Here is a 17,866-nt window from a genome sequence, read left to right as displayed (position 1 = left end):
CAAATTATTGTGACTTTTAGGATGAGAGAATACTGTGATAGACTTATAATGAAATTCTAGAGGGACAGATTCATTAGGCTCCCCCAAAATGAATTATCATTCATAATCTGGGACATTAGGTAGGTATGATGTAACATTCCTTGGCAAATGAGATTAATGCAAGGTCCAATTTCTCTTCTGGTATGCTTTATGCAGGTTCCCTATACACAAAGACTCATCATTTCTACACTTTTGGGCACAGGCCAGGCCCGGACTGGCCATCGGGCACACCGGGCATTTGCCCGGTGGGCCGGGCCACGGCAGGGCCGCATTGACTTTGGGGCTGATGGAGCTGCAGCTCCAGGCCCCTACCCTACCAACTGCGACCGGGTCCGCCACTCTAAGGGGCCGGGAAGTCCCCACCAAGGCCGGCCTTACGGGTCTGCGGCCACACAGGGCTTAAATTAAAACATCGGGGATTTTTTTTTTACTTTATTTAACATGGAGGATGTTAAATAAAGTTGAAAAAAAACACCCCGATGTTTTAATTTAAACCCTGTGCGGCCGCAGACCCCTAAGGACGGCCCTGGTGGGGGCTTCCCGGCCCCTTAGGGCAGGGCCGACCTTTGGGGTGTGCGACGGGGCGGCCGCCACACTCCAGGGGCGGCCGCTCATCAGGGGGTGCCAACTTGCGGCACCCGGCACCCCTCCAGAGACGGACAGTAATGTCCGCCGCTGGAGGAGCAGGCTCGCAAGGGAGCGGTATCGGAGGTCTTTAACAGACCTCCGGTTCCCTTGAGTGATTTTAAGCCGGGTTCAACCCGGCTTAAAATCACTCAAGGGAGCCGGAGGTCTGTTAAAGACCTCCGATACCGCTCCCTTGTGATCCGCGCGGCAACAGCTGCTGTGCGCCGGGGTTTGTTTTCAGATCCCGGCGCACAACACTGAAGCCGCGCCCACCGCTGTCCGTGCCCTCTGAACCAGGAAGAAGACAGAAGAACTGAAGAAGAGGAAAAGAAGCTGAAAGAAGAAAGGAAAGGTAGGAAAGCATTAAGTGAGAGTGGATTGGTATGTGTGTGGATCAGTATATATGTGTGGATCACTATATATGTGTGGATCAGTATATATGTGTGGATTGGTATATGTGTGGATTGGTATATATGTGTGGATTGGTATATATGTGTGGATTGGTATATATGTGTGGATTGGTATATATGTGTGCATTGGTATGTGTGTGGATTGGTGTATGTGTGTGGATTGGTATGTGTGTGGATTGGTGTATGTGTGTGGATTGGTATGTGTGTGGATTGGTATATATGTGTGGATTAGTATATATGTGTGGATTGGTGTATATGTGTGGATTGGTATATGTGTGGATTGGTATATATGTGTGGATTAGTATATATGTGTGGATCAGTATATATGTGTGGATCGGTATATATGTGTGGATTGGTATGTGTGTGTGGATTGGTATGTGTGTGTGGATTGGTATGTGTGTGTGGATTGGTATGTGTGTGTGGATTGGTGTATGTGTGTGGATTGGTATATGTGTGTGGATTGGTGTGTATGTGTGGATTGGTGTATGTGTGTGGATTGGTATATGTGTGTGGATTGGTATATGTGTGTGGATTGGTATATGTGTGTGGATTGGTATGTGTGTGTGGATTGATATGTGTGTGTGGATTGGTGTATGTGTGTGGATTGGTATATGTGTGTGGATTGGTGTGTGTGTGTGGATTGGTGTGTATGTGTGGATTGGTATATGTGTGTGGATTGGTATATATGTGTGGATTGGTATATGCGTGTGGATTGGTATGTGTGTGTGGATTGGTATGTGTGTGTGGATTGGTATATGTGTGTGGATTGGTATGTGTGTGTGGATTGGTATGTGTGTGTGGATTGGTATATATGTGTGTGGATTGGTAAAGGTGTGGATTGGTATACGTGTGGATTGGTGTATATGTGTGGATTGGTATACGTGTGGATTGGTATATACGTGTGGATTGGTATATATGTGTGCATTGGTAAGTGCGTGAGAGTGATGGGTGTTATGCTGTACCATTTCCAATGTCTTTTTCATGATCTAATTATGCTCTAAAAGTACATCATAACTCCCATCACTCTATACTGTTCCATACAGTGGCAGAGCTGGGAGGCAGAGGCCTTGCACCCGCACCGCAGGACTCCTGACAGGTAAGTGAACTTCAAAGAGGGAGAGGGTAGATAGTTAGGAGGGGGTAGTTGCGGCGGGCTTAAGGGGCTCTGCGTTAATGCGGCCATATAGGACCAGTCAGTCCGGTCCTGACTGGGCCTATTTTAAGGTGGGGGCCTGGAGCTGCAGCTCCATCAGCCCCTAAGTCAATCCTGCCCTGCCGCGGGCCCGGTCGCAGTTGCTGCTTGCTCCGGCAACAAGGTAAGTAGGGTGAAGGAGGGGGGTGCAGTGAAAAGGGGCAGAGGGGGGTTAGATAGTGAGAAAGGGGGAGAGGGGATAGATAGAGGCGGTACATATTGAGAAGTGGGGAAGGGGGTTACATAGTGAGAAGGGGCAGATAAGATGAAGAGAGGGGGTAGTGTGAATGCGTATGAGAATTAATGAATAAATGTGTGGAGGAGTTGTGTGAATGCGTATGACAATTAATGAATTCATGTGAGGATGAATTGCTTGATTTGTGAGACTGCATTAATGAATGTGTTAATGATTTGTCTGAATGATTAAATGCAAAGATGGTACATGAAGGGTGGGCTTTAACAATAAATAAATAAATAAATAAATATGGGCTGCTCAGGCTTAAATGCCCGGGCCTATTTTTTGTCCCAGTCCGGGCCTGGCACAGGCTCATGTTTTTATATTAAAACGGTGATATGCAAGTCAGTGAGAACATGGTATCACCAATTTCTAATCAAAATTCAAACACAAAATCAATACAATCCTTTAATTTCTTAAATTCTTCAATTGCATTTAAAATAAAATGAAAGTCTATGATCAGCATGAATCAGAGCAGTCTTAATGTGTTCACAGCAACCTACATTGAAGCAAAACACAGTTAAAAAAAAACATCTGTAAAAGTAGTAACCAAAACTCTCTTGATATTGGAGAGGCTTTTGATAGTTGTGATACACAATACTTCACTGCATGCGTGAAAACACATAGGATTGGGGGAAAAAGTACTTCTACTTAGCTAGAGAATTGGCAAAAATACAGAGACAATTAGACAACAAAAACAATTGGGCAGGTAAGTGATTTTCCAAGAGATTTTCCAACAGTTGGCAATCACAGGCAACTGCTGCAAAAGTAAGCACATGTTTATTCTGTATTAAAGGCAGAGAGGGGCCCCTAGACTAATCAGGATGACTGTTGGCAATTACCAGGTCAGTAGTTCAGTCTGGTTGCTATGGGGCAAGTGTTGCAATGTAGGGTGTTAAGAAGGGACTAGCAGGTGGGACACACAACTCAGTGAGAAACATTTCAGCTTCCATTCCACCCTAGCCTTTTTTTGCTGCTTGTTAGTTTAGGTGAGAGAGAGAGATGATCTTCCTCTCTCTAACACAATATGCTGAAACACACACTTACACCATACATCAACATACACATGCTGATTTCAAAAACTATTCTAACATATACTCCAAATACTATTCTAACATATACACGCCAACACAATACAGGGACGCTATATACTCACACATTCTCTCCTATATTCTACGTGGCTCACACATATCTCCCTCTGCCTTACACTTTTACCTCAACAGGAGCTCTGACTTAACTGCAGCTTGCATTCTCTACTGTTTTACACCCTACTGCTTTACAGGGCGCTGAACCTGCCTTAGCACACCCCTGTTCAAGTGTTTGCGCCTGTTTGGGTCACCCAACCACTGGCAGATTGTTCAAGGCTTGGCTGTGTGCTGGCTTGTGATATATTAATACAGCTATGGCTGACACCTTAAGGCTAGGTTTCCACTTGGTTTTTTTTTGCTAAAAACGCCCATAAAAACGCCAATAGCGCCACCTGGCGTTTTTTTTGTGAAAAAACGCAGCAGCCAGATGTTAGCTGTTCTTCAATAGGAAATCGCAAAATGCCATTTCCACTTGGCGTTTTTCTGTTTGGCGTTTTTTCAGTCCTCTTTGGCGTTTTTCTGCTTTTTTGGGCTCTGTGGCAGTTTTTCAAAATCGCAGCATGTTGACACTCTGGCGTTTTTTGCAAGGAAATCTTGGCGTTTTTCTCCAATAGAAGTCTATGGGAGAGAAAAAACGCCATGAAAAAGCCATGTGGGTTTATTGCCTTGGCATTTTTTATGGCGTTTTTTCCACAGTTACAATGCAGAGGATGGACCCAGTATCTGTGTGTCCTACGAGAAATAGGCTGAAAACAAACAGTTTCACACAAAACAAAGTCCTGGACTGGTTCATATTGAATTTTACACCATTTGGAATAAACATGCCATTACAAACAAACATACCCGACGCATCAACTGGATCCTGCATGCCAAAAGCAACAGCAAACAATTTGCACCATCATTTGGGGCCAATCTTCCCAGAGGAGCAGACATTCGAAATAAAGCATGCCTTACAAACCACAGAAAAGAGACAAAAGGGTCTACCAAGTAAATGACATCAGGAGAGGGCAGATACTTGCTATTTATCCTAATCCCTTTTAGCTGGGTGAAACTTCTAACTTGTAAAGGCTGGAAAAACTGCCTAAGGTCAAAAAAAGCAATTTCCACAGAAAGGCTAAAACGCCAGAAAAAACTCCAGAAAAAACGCCAAAATGCAGGAAAATGCAGTGGCAGTTTTCTTGGCGTTTTTCCTGGCGTTTTTCATCAAGAAAAAAACGCAGGACAAAAACCCAAGTGGAAACCTAGTCTAACCCACAATTCTAGCATTGTGTCATTTACTAGGTGGGGCAGAGGCTGAGCGATGTATGGGTTACTGGAATTGGAGAATTGGAGGGTAATACCTTAATATGCAGTACAACTTTGGGTACCAGTTCATACAAATCGCACCATGGAACTTTAAAAGATTGACAGAAAGGTAGCAAAATTATGGAGATCAAAGACTTAAGCTATGAAGGCAGACTTTTCAAAATTAGATTTTGAGTTTACCATGGATAAAAAAGGATAGGGACATGAAACTATTTTCAGTGACCTTACAAAAACCTGTTCAATCATGCTTTTGTTCATGAACCTTAAAAAGGGAACATCCTTTTATGTTAGAAAAAACTATTTCACAAGAAGGGAAGTGTTTTGTTTTGTTTTCAGTTAGTGTAGTTGAGATGTGAAATGCACTTCCAAGTTAAATGATTTTAGTTGGTTCGTGCTTCAAAAATAAGGTTGGATGCCTAACAAGAAAACAATGTTCACTGTTATAATAATAAAACTTTAGGTAACCATGAATCTCCATACATTTGCAATCAAGAAGCAGCATGTTTTACCCATTTGGAACAATATTGGATAAAGGACTCATTGGGACTTGTTTGCCTTCTTGTTGATGGACAGATGTGGACACTTGGAGGGGTGGAACATGATTACTGTTTTAGTTTTGTTTATTTTTTTCAACTTGAGCAATTATGCAATGGTGTTAAAACTATGGGCAAATTTGTATAGTCTATTTCCAATATTTCATCATCTTACAGTTGATTGGGATTGTATCATCATTTTAGTGCCAATGAAAAATGGTCTGAAAACTTCTTAAGAATCATGACCTTACTATCAAAGGATTAGAATTTGCTTGCAAGAGCAATTCGATCTACAGTATGTATATTGAAACTGCTTTTGGATGTTCTAAATTGATTGGTTCCTGTTGAGAAATAACAGACTTAAGCTGAATGAGTAATAGAAACTGTTTATGTCAGATATTTCATTAGGGAAGAAAAAGTACTATCCAATTCACGTCCACTTACAAGCCCAAGGTGCCATGATTTGAAAATTGCTCTGAAATTGATTTAGGATATTACAAAGAGTTCTAAAGTTCTACCAACTACTATAGTCATATATATATATATATATATATATATATATATATATATATATATATATATATATATATATATATATATATATAATGCATCATTATCATCATATATCATCATATATACATATATTAGCATCATGCATCATATAATGCATATATATAAATGCATCATTATATATATATATATATATATATATATATATATATATATATAATGATGCATTTTATTTTTCATACATATGTGAAAATTAGTGAAAATTAGTGATCATAAGTGATTCATTTCAATCAGCAAAACACAGGGAACTATACAGACACTTTCAAAAGCTTGGGTCATGACACAAGAGGTCATTTTCACTAATTAAGTGCCATTTGCTGTTTCTTTTTTTATGCTAGCCAGTAAATAAACCAACTTAGTACTATTGGTCATAAGAGTAACTTGATCAGTAAAAAAATGCCCAGTAAAAGATAGGAACTTAATTATCTCTAGCTATAGATAATATTAGCTCCATTTTTAAGGTTACTACAAATCATGAACCCTAATTATTAATGCAATTTTCCATACCAAATTGTTGCAAAGAGTTTTGTTTGACTGATCAAACAAAAATGGATTTAGAGATATAAATCAGGTTTGGCAATGTTCTACCCAGGGGAAAGCCCAGTCAAATTTCTCCGAAATATAGAAAAATACATTTAAATGACAATAATCCCATTTCACAGTAACCAGGGCTGTGGATTACACATTGATTGAAGTACTGCATATAAAACCCACAAAGGGACTGTGAGGTCAATCATGATGTAAAAGCTGCCTAATGCCCTTGATGCTATAGACGCCAAGGGCTTGATTCAGTGACTCATCTAAACCTAGGTCGTTGCTAACAATGGTTTATAATACATGACTTGTGATTTAGCCCCCCTGCTACATTCCAAATAGTGCCTGTGGATACTATGTTTTACTCTTGTGCCTGTTATAGAAGTACAGATTAATAGCTATATCCAACTTTTGTTGGCATGCTGCTGACTACATTTTCTGTGTATACTTTGAAAATTAGAGTTTTTGGGTCATATTTGAGTCATATTCCTAGAAATCACTTGGGTCAAATATAATTGGGGAAAATACATAAATAACTTTTAATTTTTACAATTTCTAAATATCAAATAGTTTGTCTCTGGGAGATACAGTTTCTACAAAGCTGCACTATGAGTGGATACAAACAGTGTTTTAGAAAACTACACCTAAAGTTTATTTAAACAGACACTCAACAGGGTTTTGTATTGAGTGTTACAATATGGCACTGTACAGGTTGATATAGTACATATTCTAAACTGCACAACCAAAAAGGTATATTCATCATATGCAGTGAATGCTCTCCTTTTTAATTTTCATGGCGTCCCCCTTTCTGAGGCATGGGGGGATTCTGCAGAATCCCCATATGCATTTGGCCATTTCCAAGCCCCAGCTATCTGCTGTGCAGGAGATGTGTTTCCTGCACAGCAGGATTTGATTTGTATTTCTTTTTTCAGGAGAAATGAATTTATATGAAGTTACCTACCAAGTGCTTTTCATATGCAATCATTATTCAGGGGACCAGCACATTGGATTGTCCCTTTAACACAGACTTAAACTAATATCAAAAACCTTTTAAATCATAAACGATTTATTTTGCTGCAATTAGGGTTTGCTGTGACAACAACATAATCTAAGTTGGACATTTTGATCTAAATTAACAGGCAGTGGTTGTGGCATGGAGAATAGAGCAAACTGGGCTCTAATTATGAGACGCTAAACCTGTATATTTCTTCACTTGGGAATTAATTGGCAACATTTGAGTGAAACTGCATTGTCTTTATTTCCTGTAAAAGTATAGATTTGAGACCGGTTATAGACTGATTATTCAATCGAGCCTCTTGGAATAAAATGTTATGGTATCTTTCCCTTGCCAGTCCTCTCTTGAGTCTTATTTCCAGATGTATACATTTGTTTGGCCTGTGTATTATACATACCTTTTAGTTAAACAAATTTGAACATTTAAGTTATACAACAATTTATCTTATACAATATTTTATTAGCTACTTGTTTAACTTTTGTAAGAAGCAAACCAACCAACTTTATTTTCTAATGATACAGGAAGCCAAAGCTATACATGGTGCCTAAGCAATGCCTCTTTAAAAAAATTAAAACTAGGTTATATGGGTAATTATTCTTAGTTACAAAAATCATGAAAATCTGACTTGTTAGAAGCCCTTAAAGTCTTCTCATTATTTCTGAAATGAACTGTGTTCTGTTTGAAATCAAATACACATTATGTGGATCTACATACCTGCCAAAACGTACAAAAAATATCATAATAGTTTTTGAGTTTCTGCAAAGAATTGATCTATATTTTAGTACCAATTTGAATGCTGCCTAGTGGTCTGCAAACAGCAATTTTGAGCAAGGCACAACAAAGATATTTTTTGTAACAGGTGATGGGATTTCTGAGTATATGAAGGGTTCTATAAAATTGTAATTTTCGGAAGCAAAAGGAATGCATAAAATGTAATTGTTCCAGCTTACATATAGCCTAATGTTTTGAACTCACAAATACTTAAGTTCTCAGCCAGCTTTTTAATATTTGTTATATTGAGTCAAGTGATATTCAAACTTTGGCACCTCTCACTCAGTAGCGTATTAGAGAAAACAAATTGGCAGCATGTTTCTTAGTACTGGGATATGTCCAAACCCTCCATGTCTAAATTGTTTTGAACAATAAAAAGTCGAATATTTGCATAACTGGCCCTAACAAAATAACAATAATATCTTGGATGGACTAAATAATCCATGAATGGCCTGTGGAACATCCAAGAACAGAGGCTGTAAGCACTTGCCCATAAACCCAAAGGTGGAAAATTGCTACTCAGTATTATTATCCTCAGGATTTTAACCTTTTGCCTGCCATCACCCCTATGGCACCAAAAACGACCCATGCCTACATAGCTCTGTGTTACAGCAGAGGCATGGATAGACCAACATTTTACCTTAAGTTTTTTTTGCACTGAGCTAAGAGCCAATATATGGAAGAAATTATATTTGAGACATTATAAAATGGCACAATAAAACATTAAGTATTATTGAAAAACACAACAACGCAGGTCTCAATGTATGATCACAGTGGCTGGATGAATTGATAAATTGATGGGTAAATGGATGGGATACGTTGCTGGTAGATATAGATAATTATCGATGGAAATATAGACATTGATAGCCTAATTTCTTTTTATTGTAAAACTAGAATGGATATATAAATATGTATTCTCAAAATTCACACAATCTTAGAGAACATATAGATTGCAAACTGGCTACAAATGTTTTCTGTATTTGTTGTGTCCTAATGTGCTAAGCTATAAGAATATTTTCTAAAAAGAAAGGTGCAATGCAATGGTATTAAGATGCAAAACAAAAAAATGAACACGCTCTTAGTTATATAGGCTGTAAGCATTTTGATGCTAAAGCCAGATTCACATACAGATTGTTTTCCTTAAGGCTTCTTATGGGAATGCACAGAATCCATTGTACCACATAGGTGGGCATACATGAGCAGGGTGAGCATACATTTGCTGAAGCCCATCATTTAGTTCTGCCCAGCTTGCCAAAAAGCTTTCTTCCCTATGATTTGTGTGCCCTTTCATGTATTCCTCCATTCCTCCATAGGTGCCAGGACACCACCTCAAGATCAAGCTCATGATTAAACAAGGATATGACAATTATATACTGCCACTTAAACAGGCAAAATGTGTTGTACCCGAAATTGGAATTTTAATAGATTTAGTAGCGGATATCTAAATCATAAAAATAATTTGAAGATGTTGAAATACTGCTTATTATTGCATATAAAATGAAATCTCCAAATACCCTTACCATATAAATAAACTTATAGTAGCAGCGTGATAATATATGTATATAAAAAAGAATGGTCATTGAAAAACCCTTTATATAAGTACTAGTATTATGTTTTAACAAAAACTGTTACACTTCCCCACCAGGCACTGAAGTAGTTAAACACTTATTCCTAACCGTGCATAACTAAAATGTATAGATTAATACAAGAAAAAAATACTCACAGACAGAGTTTTTGTGGTTACTTTCTTTGCTGGGCAACATCTTTACTCCTCTGGACTTTAGTTCAATTGCCTTTTTAACTGCAGAGAGAAAAAGTAAAATTTATATTGAGCATTATGATTATTATGATTAGTACATTTATAAACGATATGGGGAATAAATGCACATATGGCATTATAGTTCGTTATAGCCAACAATCTATTAATTCGTAAAATGGTACACATTTGGAAAACTAAATGCATCTTGAAAAGACCATCAGCAGTTTGTTCACTTATCTCTATTTCCAGGTTCTCTAATGAGAGGAAACACAATAATTGATGTCCAAAAATGTATCTCTTTGTCTCAATTTCCTTGATAGTGCTTAGTTAATTTGATGGAATAAATGTCACAGCCTACTACCTTCAAATGTCTGCCTCATGAGAGAACAACAAACACAAGATTCTTGTCACAAGATGAAAAGCTCAATTTTACCACATTTCACCACACCATAAAGAATACATACTTCCTGACCAGATAGCAATGGGAAATGAAGACAACTGTTTCCGTGAAACATTCACAATACTACTGATAACAAAAAGTTAATATAACATTTGTCAAACTGCATAAATGACCATGTTTTGAGCTAAAGGATTTCACTGTGTACAATATGTAAGACTGTATAGCATTTCTTTTTTGTATATGAGGTGGGATACATCTTAACAGAGTAGAAAAGTTGAAACCTTGGTTTGTTTTGCAGAAAGTATATTTGGTAATACAGCAACTCAAGCAATGCTCACCATTGATTTATCAGTAGTAGGATGTCAGTCTTGTTTGTTAATGGCCATCCTAGAAATTTGTTTTTAAATTAATACAAGAAATTCGGCCATCATGTTTGAACTTTGATTAAATCAGTTGGATTCAAACAGCCAAACAAGGATACAGAAAACCTTTGGAACGTTATGATCCTTTAGACCTACATTTCAACACCCCTTGATCTATACAATTGCTACCTAAAGTCTATGTTAGACACTTCACTAATGATACTTCCTGATCTCTCCAGTAGGGGACTGAAGCAATTTCCTGTCTAGGCAATGGCAAGAAATTATTTCAGTAGCACTCAGCTCACACTATTATTCTGCTTTAGATTTGTTAGTGTATGTATAATCAATGTCCCTGAATCTTTAGTTCTAAATTTATTTTTTGCAGCTATGTATGGAAGCTTTTTGCCAAAACAAAAAAGGTATACTGATTGAGCTACATCTTCATCACGATAAATACAATATTGAATCAAGAAACTGAGGCACATTGGGATTAGAAGTATAAGCAGAACTGTGTGATTAAACAACGAAGAAATATGCCTGCTTTACTTTGGGGAGTAATTAAAGTACTCACTGGTCATACTGGCCAGATCCAATTCGGTGCATCACAAATCATAACAATTCAATAGATCTGAGTTGCAAATTGTATTCGAACAGGAGATTATAAAGTACAAGTAGCTCACACTTTGCTTTGTCTAAGGATTGTTACGGCAGATTCTAAATGCCAGTTACAAAATGTGCACAAGTTCAATCCAAATCATGTAATGAGTACCCTGAGGGAACATTCTTTGTCCAGAGTTTATCCCTAGAGGAAAAATGGCTTATTGTATTTTAAAAATGTTAAAATGTGAGCTTGTATTGAACCGCATTTCCAAAGAGGATGTCATAAAAAGTGACAAGCCACTATTATGTAATCATTTAACACTCACTGATTCAATTGATTTGATTCCATGGCATATGCAAAATCTAGACTTTTGTTGAAAATGTAGATTCTTTGTAAAAGTCATACCCACATGTAAGCATATCAACTCAAAGGACACAAAGTCAAAAATATATCTGTAATTGCTCAAATGTACTACAAATGTAGCAAGTACACCTCATAATTACAGCTCACTGTATACTGATTCCAAGTGTAAACCATTAGATCTGATAAGAGCAAAGGGAAACTTCTAATCAATATTAGGGCTGTTTGTTGCCACAGCAGCAGCTGATTACAGTCAATTGGGGGGGGGGAAATAGCAAAATTCATCAAAAATCCATTTTAATCTAAATTAAATAGAAATAATAAACTATTATTTCTATTTAATTTAGATTAAAATGGATTTTTGATGAATTTTGCAGTTGTTTTTCCTTTTGCGCTTGGGGGTTCATGTGCGCATGTCCCTCCACTGTTTAACAGTATTAGTAAAATGATTGTCCATCTTACATACGCTTTTTAACATGTCTGTTACGTCACATAAGAAATGCACAGGAACAAGTGGATATGCACATTAATTACGGTATTTTGCAAAAAAGGTTGTACAAGCAATTTTCAAAGGCATTGGTTAGATTTTAAAGAATGAAAACTGTAGTTATAACTATTATAATGTGGGTATACTGATAACTTCTTGTTGATGTTTTTCTTTAAATATGAATAAATTATCATGCGAAGATTCAATATAAATGAAACTGACATTTTGTTTTAGGAATGGAAATTATGAATGAATTGTGAATGTACAGGATCTTCAAATTAAAGCTTAAGGCAGTTTGAAAGTTTCATCTTTGATTAATGACAATGTATTTTAGGCTACACTGTCACTTTGACTCATATTTATTTTATCTAAAAGAATTTTCTTCCTTATTGTCTATACAAGTAACCATTTCAAAGATGTGAATATTTCACATGATGGGCTTGGAACATCAATGTTTAACTATAAATTATAAGAAAAAAAGTGCATTAGGCTTTAGGATATTCCAGTTGGTTTGGATGCTAACATGAACGAATATTCAATCATTAACCCTTTGATGCCCCAATAGAAAAAAGAAGCAAGTCCATAAAAAGGTGACAGGATGCCTCTTAGCTGTATGTCATTTTTTATTTTTTTTTGCAGCAAAAGGGACTGTCTAACGCTGACAGGTGTAACAACGCTTGGCACGAGCTCCGGTACACTGCTCTAATATGGATTCCTGACCGTGCATTCCTTATTCCGGTAGATGTCAATGCTGTCACTCACAAGAAGGTCTTTGGAGGAGAAAAGACCCTGTCTGGAACTGATTGCTCCCCTTGCTGGCTTATTAGACACATTGTGATCAGACATGGAAGGCTATGGAGCCATGCTTGCTGATCACAGTGTGATCAGTGTAGGGGATCACACTGGAAAATAAAAGATTTTTGTAATAACAGAATTAAAAAAAAGTAAAATAACTAAATAATGTAGGAAGCCCAGTAGTGTAATTGTGACATCACTGGTATCCATGCAACATCCAAATATATGTATTTATTTATTTTAGAAAGTGCCCCAATTTCCCTTAGCCCTACCACCACAAATAAAAAAAAAACTTCACTACTCCCAAACCATTTAAGCTAATGGTATTTATGAAAATGCAATATAGAGTAATATGTAAAGGATGGATGTGGCCCTCTAGAGCATTAAAAAACTATACATGTGAGGTATTACGATAATCAGGGAATGTTGCTGAACAGAAAATGGGTCATTGATCAGAAAAATAATACAATATAAATATATAATATATTTTATACAAATTATGACTAATAATATATTTTATGCATTTCTATGATTTTAAAAGAAGGTCCTACTTGTCCAGAACAAAATTATATCAAATATGGAAAAAAAGGAATCATGGTTTAACAAACATATGGTAAACATGACAAAAAAAACATTTTGGTCATTAGTAACACAAATCTCTTTAATTGTAACTCATATACTGATTTATTCACTAGATTAAAAACTAATGTATGTGCACATTTTTTATTTTACATCTGTCCACTGCCTCAACACTCAACAAACAACAATCCTTTGAGAACCGACAGTCTGGTGGTAGGATACCTTGGTGGGCTACAGATTGGCTAGTCATGTGTAAAGTAAAATTAGTAAATATGAGATAATGCCCAGTTCCCCTAATGCTTTACCCAATGTGTATTCAAGATCAAGAGCAAAGGTAGATTTGTGCCTCAGCACACCATTATTGGGTGTTTTTACTGAGGGCCAAAATATTGAATGCAATATCTCAATAAAATTAGGCCCCATAGAGCATTATCAGAAGCTGACTATAAACATGTGCTGGAGTGTCACAGATCTTGATCTTCATTTAGACTGTAAGGGTGGGGCTACAATCTATGACAGAATATTGATTAAAAAATATAATTTGAATACAATGCTAAAGTCGAGTTAAGGGTTAATGCAAGCTCAATTCCAACTGAATGTGCTCACATGCTAACACAAGCAAATAAAACCCTCCAAAACATTGTATATTCACCACTGAAGATTTGTCTTTTGTAAGTTCAGGCAAGAGCATGTGGGTTAACAGGCATGTGGGAGTTGGAGAGGCTAAATGGGGTTAAAGGGTTTACTATGGCACTTTAAACCAACTCCAATGAAGTAGGGTGCACAGAGTGCATAAATGCCCTCATGGCTTTTCTTTTACTTTTAACCTCCTTATCACTGGCCATGGGATGACGTTTGAGGGGACATTAGGGATGAAGTCTGTGCTCCCCATAAGATATTTTTATATATATATATATATATATCTTTAATCACACGCACACTGACCAGGGGATGGGGTACAGTTGGGCTCTACACCCTCCCATAGCCCCAGATACCATAAATCAGAGTGGGCATGCCTAAACTCTACTTCCATGACCCAAAGATAGAGCATGGTGACCTGGAGAACTGAAGAAGCAGCTTCACCCAGAGACTCCAGGTGAAACCTGGAGAGTACCCATTTTTTACTTACACGTGCTAACTCATTATATCAGTCTTCATCAGCCTTAACAATACTTAGTAACTTAGGTTTTCCTCTATTACATTTTAGTCAGCAAGCGGAAAGGAAAGAGGTATACAACATCAATTTCTTACCTTGAAACTGAGCATGAAATCCCTTACGTCTGTGGTTGCTGTCAGATGTAAAATGAAGACGCAGCCAGTTTTTATTGCTTATAACTGGGGATGGTAAGTTCATTCCAGTTATCCTAAAAATCAAAATAAATATATATTTTTAGCTAAATACTAAAAAAATAAATTAAATGACAATCCTAATGTCTGATATTATCCACTAAATAGTAATCGCTACTAAACCATATCTTTTATATATGCACATAAGAACGGACACTCTTTTGTCTTTTTTAGATAATAGAGCGCTAATTTATTGAAACATGCAAAAAATTGTGGTCAACATATAATCCAGTTGTTGTTATTTTCCTCACTCTTAAATAAATGTTTATTTAAATTTATTATAACTGGAAAATGTTTTATTTGCTATATTGACACTTGTGACTAATGATAAAAGAAATGGTATTTAAACTGATGTGACAATAAGTGCATGATCTTTGAAAATTCTAATCCTCTGCCCATAAACTAAATTTGTCTTCACTTTGTCTGTAACGCCACACCCCCAAATCTGCATTTCTTTTATTCGATTTCAGGGCTGCGCAGAGACAGATGGGAGTTTGTGATTTTCCCAACCAGGCTTGCTCAACTCCCTTATCTTCCTCCACACAGCCCAACATTAAGGGAGCACAAGGTCTGTCACTCAGCTTCCATGCTCTCTAATCCCTCTGCACTGGCAATTGTCATATCCTGATGCTTTGCATCAATTGCCTGCACATAGTGTTTAGGGAGCACCAAAGCAGAGGTCTGCACTCCCAATGCAGGATGGAAGACAGACGATGAAAGTAAGAAGATGGAAGATGAGAATGATAAGATATTGGGAGAAAGAGTAAAAGGAGATTGGGAAAAAGGGGTGCTGTAAGGGCAATTGTGAGCCAATATGTTTGTGTGCATATGGGTAGTGCATATGTGTGTGTAAGGACAGTGTATATGTGTATGGGCAGTGTATGTGTGTGTAGGGACAGCCATTTGTAAAGGCAGCATATGTGTATGTGTCTTAGCAGGTGTTTGTAAGGGTATTGTATTTGTACAGTATATGAGTGTGTATGGGCAAGCATGTTTAAGAGCAGTGTATTTGTATATGTGTGTGTATTAGCAAGCTTTTCTAAGGACAGTGTATGTGTATATGTATGTGTATGGACAGACGTGTTTAAGGGCAGTGTAGGTGCATATGTGTGTAAATGGGCATCTACTGTGTGACATCATATCCTTTAGCAAGATGCCACATATTTTGGCCACTCACACAAGGGTAACAACAAGGACCTGTGCATTATTCTGTTGTGGTGTAATATTGTGGCCTACCTGATATGAAGGAATGACTAGTAGGCATCAGTGGTTGATAGGGCCATTATAATGGAGGCATAGCGGACTTAATGTATTCAACTCAATTCGTTGGAGCTGGACATTTGGGTTTTCAGGCTGGCCTGGAACAGATGCCCATCGTGTGGAGGGGTCTATAATGTACAATGGCTCATGTATATAGGCTTGATGGGTCTCGAGAGGGTCTGGTCTTATGAAGGGATGGTTGACATGCATACAATTGGGTCAGTATGGTATGAATTTAGGATTTACTTTTGGGAACCTTGAAGTTGAAAGTGGCTTAAGTGTTTCAGGTATTCAGTTTTAGAAACCTGGAAAAAGACTGTTCTAACATTATGCATTTGAATTTGTGATTTGTTAATACTATGGTGATGCAAATCTGTATAATAAGGTAATGCGTGCATCATCTTTATAAATATTTTATATTTAACATAATCACAGAGTATAAAGCCTATGGATTTCTACATCTCCAATGCTGACAATGTAAAGGTCAATTAAATGCAAAAAAGTGAATTATATTAAATGATTCTATTCATTTTCTGATAAATGTCCCAATATAATTTTGTATCCATAGTTTTAACTGATTAATACAATGTTATAGTTAGTGACCAAAACTTAAATATACTGTATATGGAATGAATAAATAAATACAAAATAAATAAAAATGAGCCTTAGAAGTCAAGGTTAGAAGCCCTGTTCACCGTGACCAACTAATCTAACAATCAAATCTATATGTAGTTAGTAGTGCTTTTGGAGAAAATCCTTGCTGATGAAGACAGGAGTTGCAAGAAGAAAGAGAGGGAGATGGCCTTTATAAAAAAACAGAGAAGAGATGGCCCTTGCAGGAGCCAGGTGGGGAGGGGCAGAGGAGAGAGACCGGGGAGGGTAGTGGCGAAAGAGAGGAAGAGAGAATAATGGGGGAGGGGTAGAAATTGACGATGAAAAAATTGTAGAGTGGGAGTGAGGATGTGGGGAGAGAGACAGCAAAAAGAGGAGAAGAGAGAGATATGAGAGGGAGGGGAGAGAAAGGTAGAAGGATGTCCAAAAAAAGGTAAACGTTCTCTGCCCTTTTGGTTTGGATGAAATTTGGGAACTAAATTAATTGTCACTCGCCCTTTCACTTTCTTATCCTCTCGTCTGTCAAACTCCCTCTCACTCATTCTTTCACATTCTCACACACACCATTTTTCCTTCTTCTGTGACACTGTCTCCATTTCCCACAGCTTCATTAGTTTTCTTACCTCCAGGTTTGTTCTCCACAAACCAGGACTCCAAGAGCACTTCTGAAAAAGGGGTGGAGCCTGAAGGCACACCCTATGGGGGATGAGGCTGTCCCTGAAACACCGCCCTTTTGCGGAAATACTCTGAGAGGCCAGAATAATTGAGAAGCATTTGCAGAGAAAGAGAAACATTTCTGCACTCCTTTTTTTCCCCACTAATCTGTCATGCGTTATTCTGTTATACTGGCCTCTTGGAGTACTTCTGCAAAAGGGCAGAGCCACAGAGACAGGATCTCTCCATCTTCCTCCAATGGGGGGACATAGTGTCCCCAGAGGTTCTGCCATTTTGTGGAAGTGCTCCATGAGGTCTGGCTCTGTGAGGA

The 17,866-nt window shown here is 37.7% G+C and overlaps 1 protein-coding gene across 1 annotated transcript in view; it reads right to left on the bottom strand.

Moving 5' to 3' along the window:
* CSMD1 (CUB and Sushi multiple domains 1) overlaps positions 1-17,866 on the bottom strand; it is a 645,996-nt gene that overhangs the window by 209,664 nt on the left and 418,466 nt on the right. The window contains exons 6-7 of the mRNA XM_053459630.1: positions 14,914-15,026; positions 10,043-10,120 (exon numbers count right to left, since the gene is read on the bottom strand). Of these exons, the coding sequence (XP_053315605.1) occupies positions 10,043-10,120; positions 14,914-15,026 (191 nt within the window). The remainder of the gene's footprint in view (positions 1-10,042; positions 10,121-14,913; positions 15,027-17,866) is intronic.

The sequence above is a fragment of the Spea bombifrons genome, chromosome 3, assembly GCF_027358695.1.
Source record: "Spea bombifrons isolate aSpeBom1 chromosome 3, aSpeBom1.2.pri, whole genome shotgun sequence".
Lineage (NCBI taxonomy): Eukaryota > Metazoa > Chordata > Amphibia > Anura > Pelobatidae > Spea > Spea bombifrons.
This window is presented reverse-complemented; position numbering and strand designations above follow the sequence as displayed.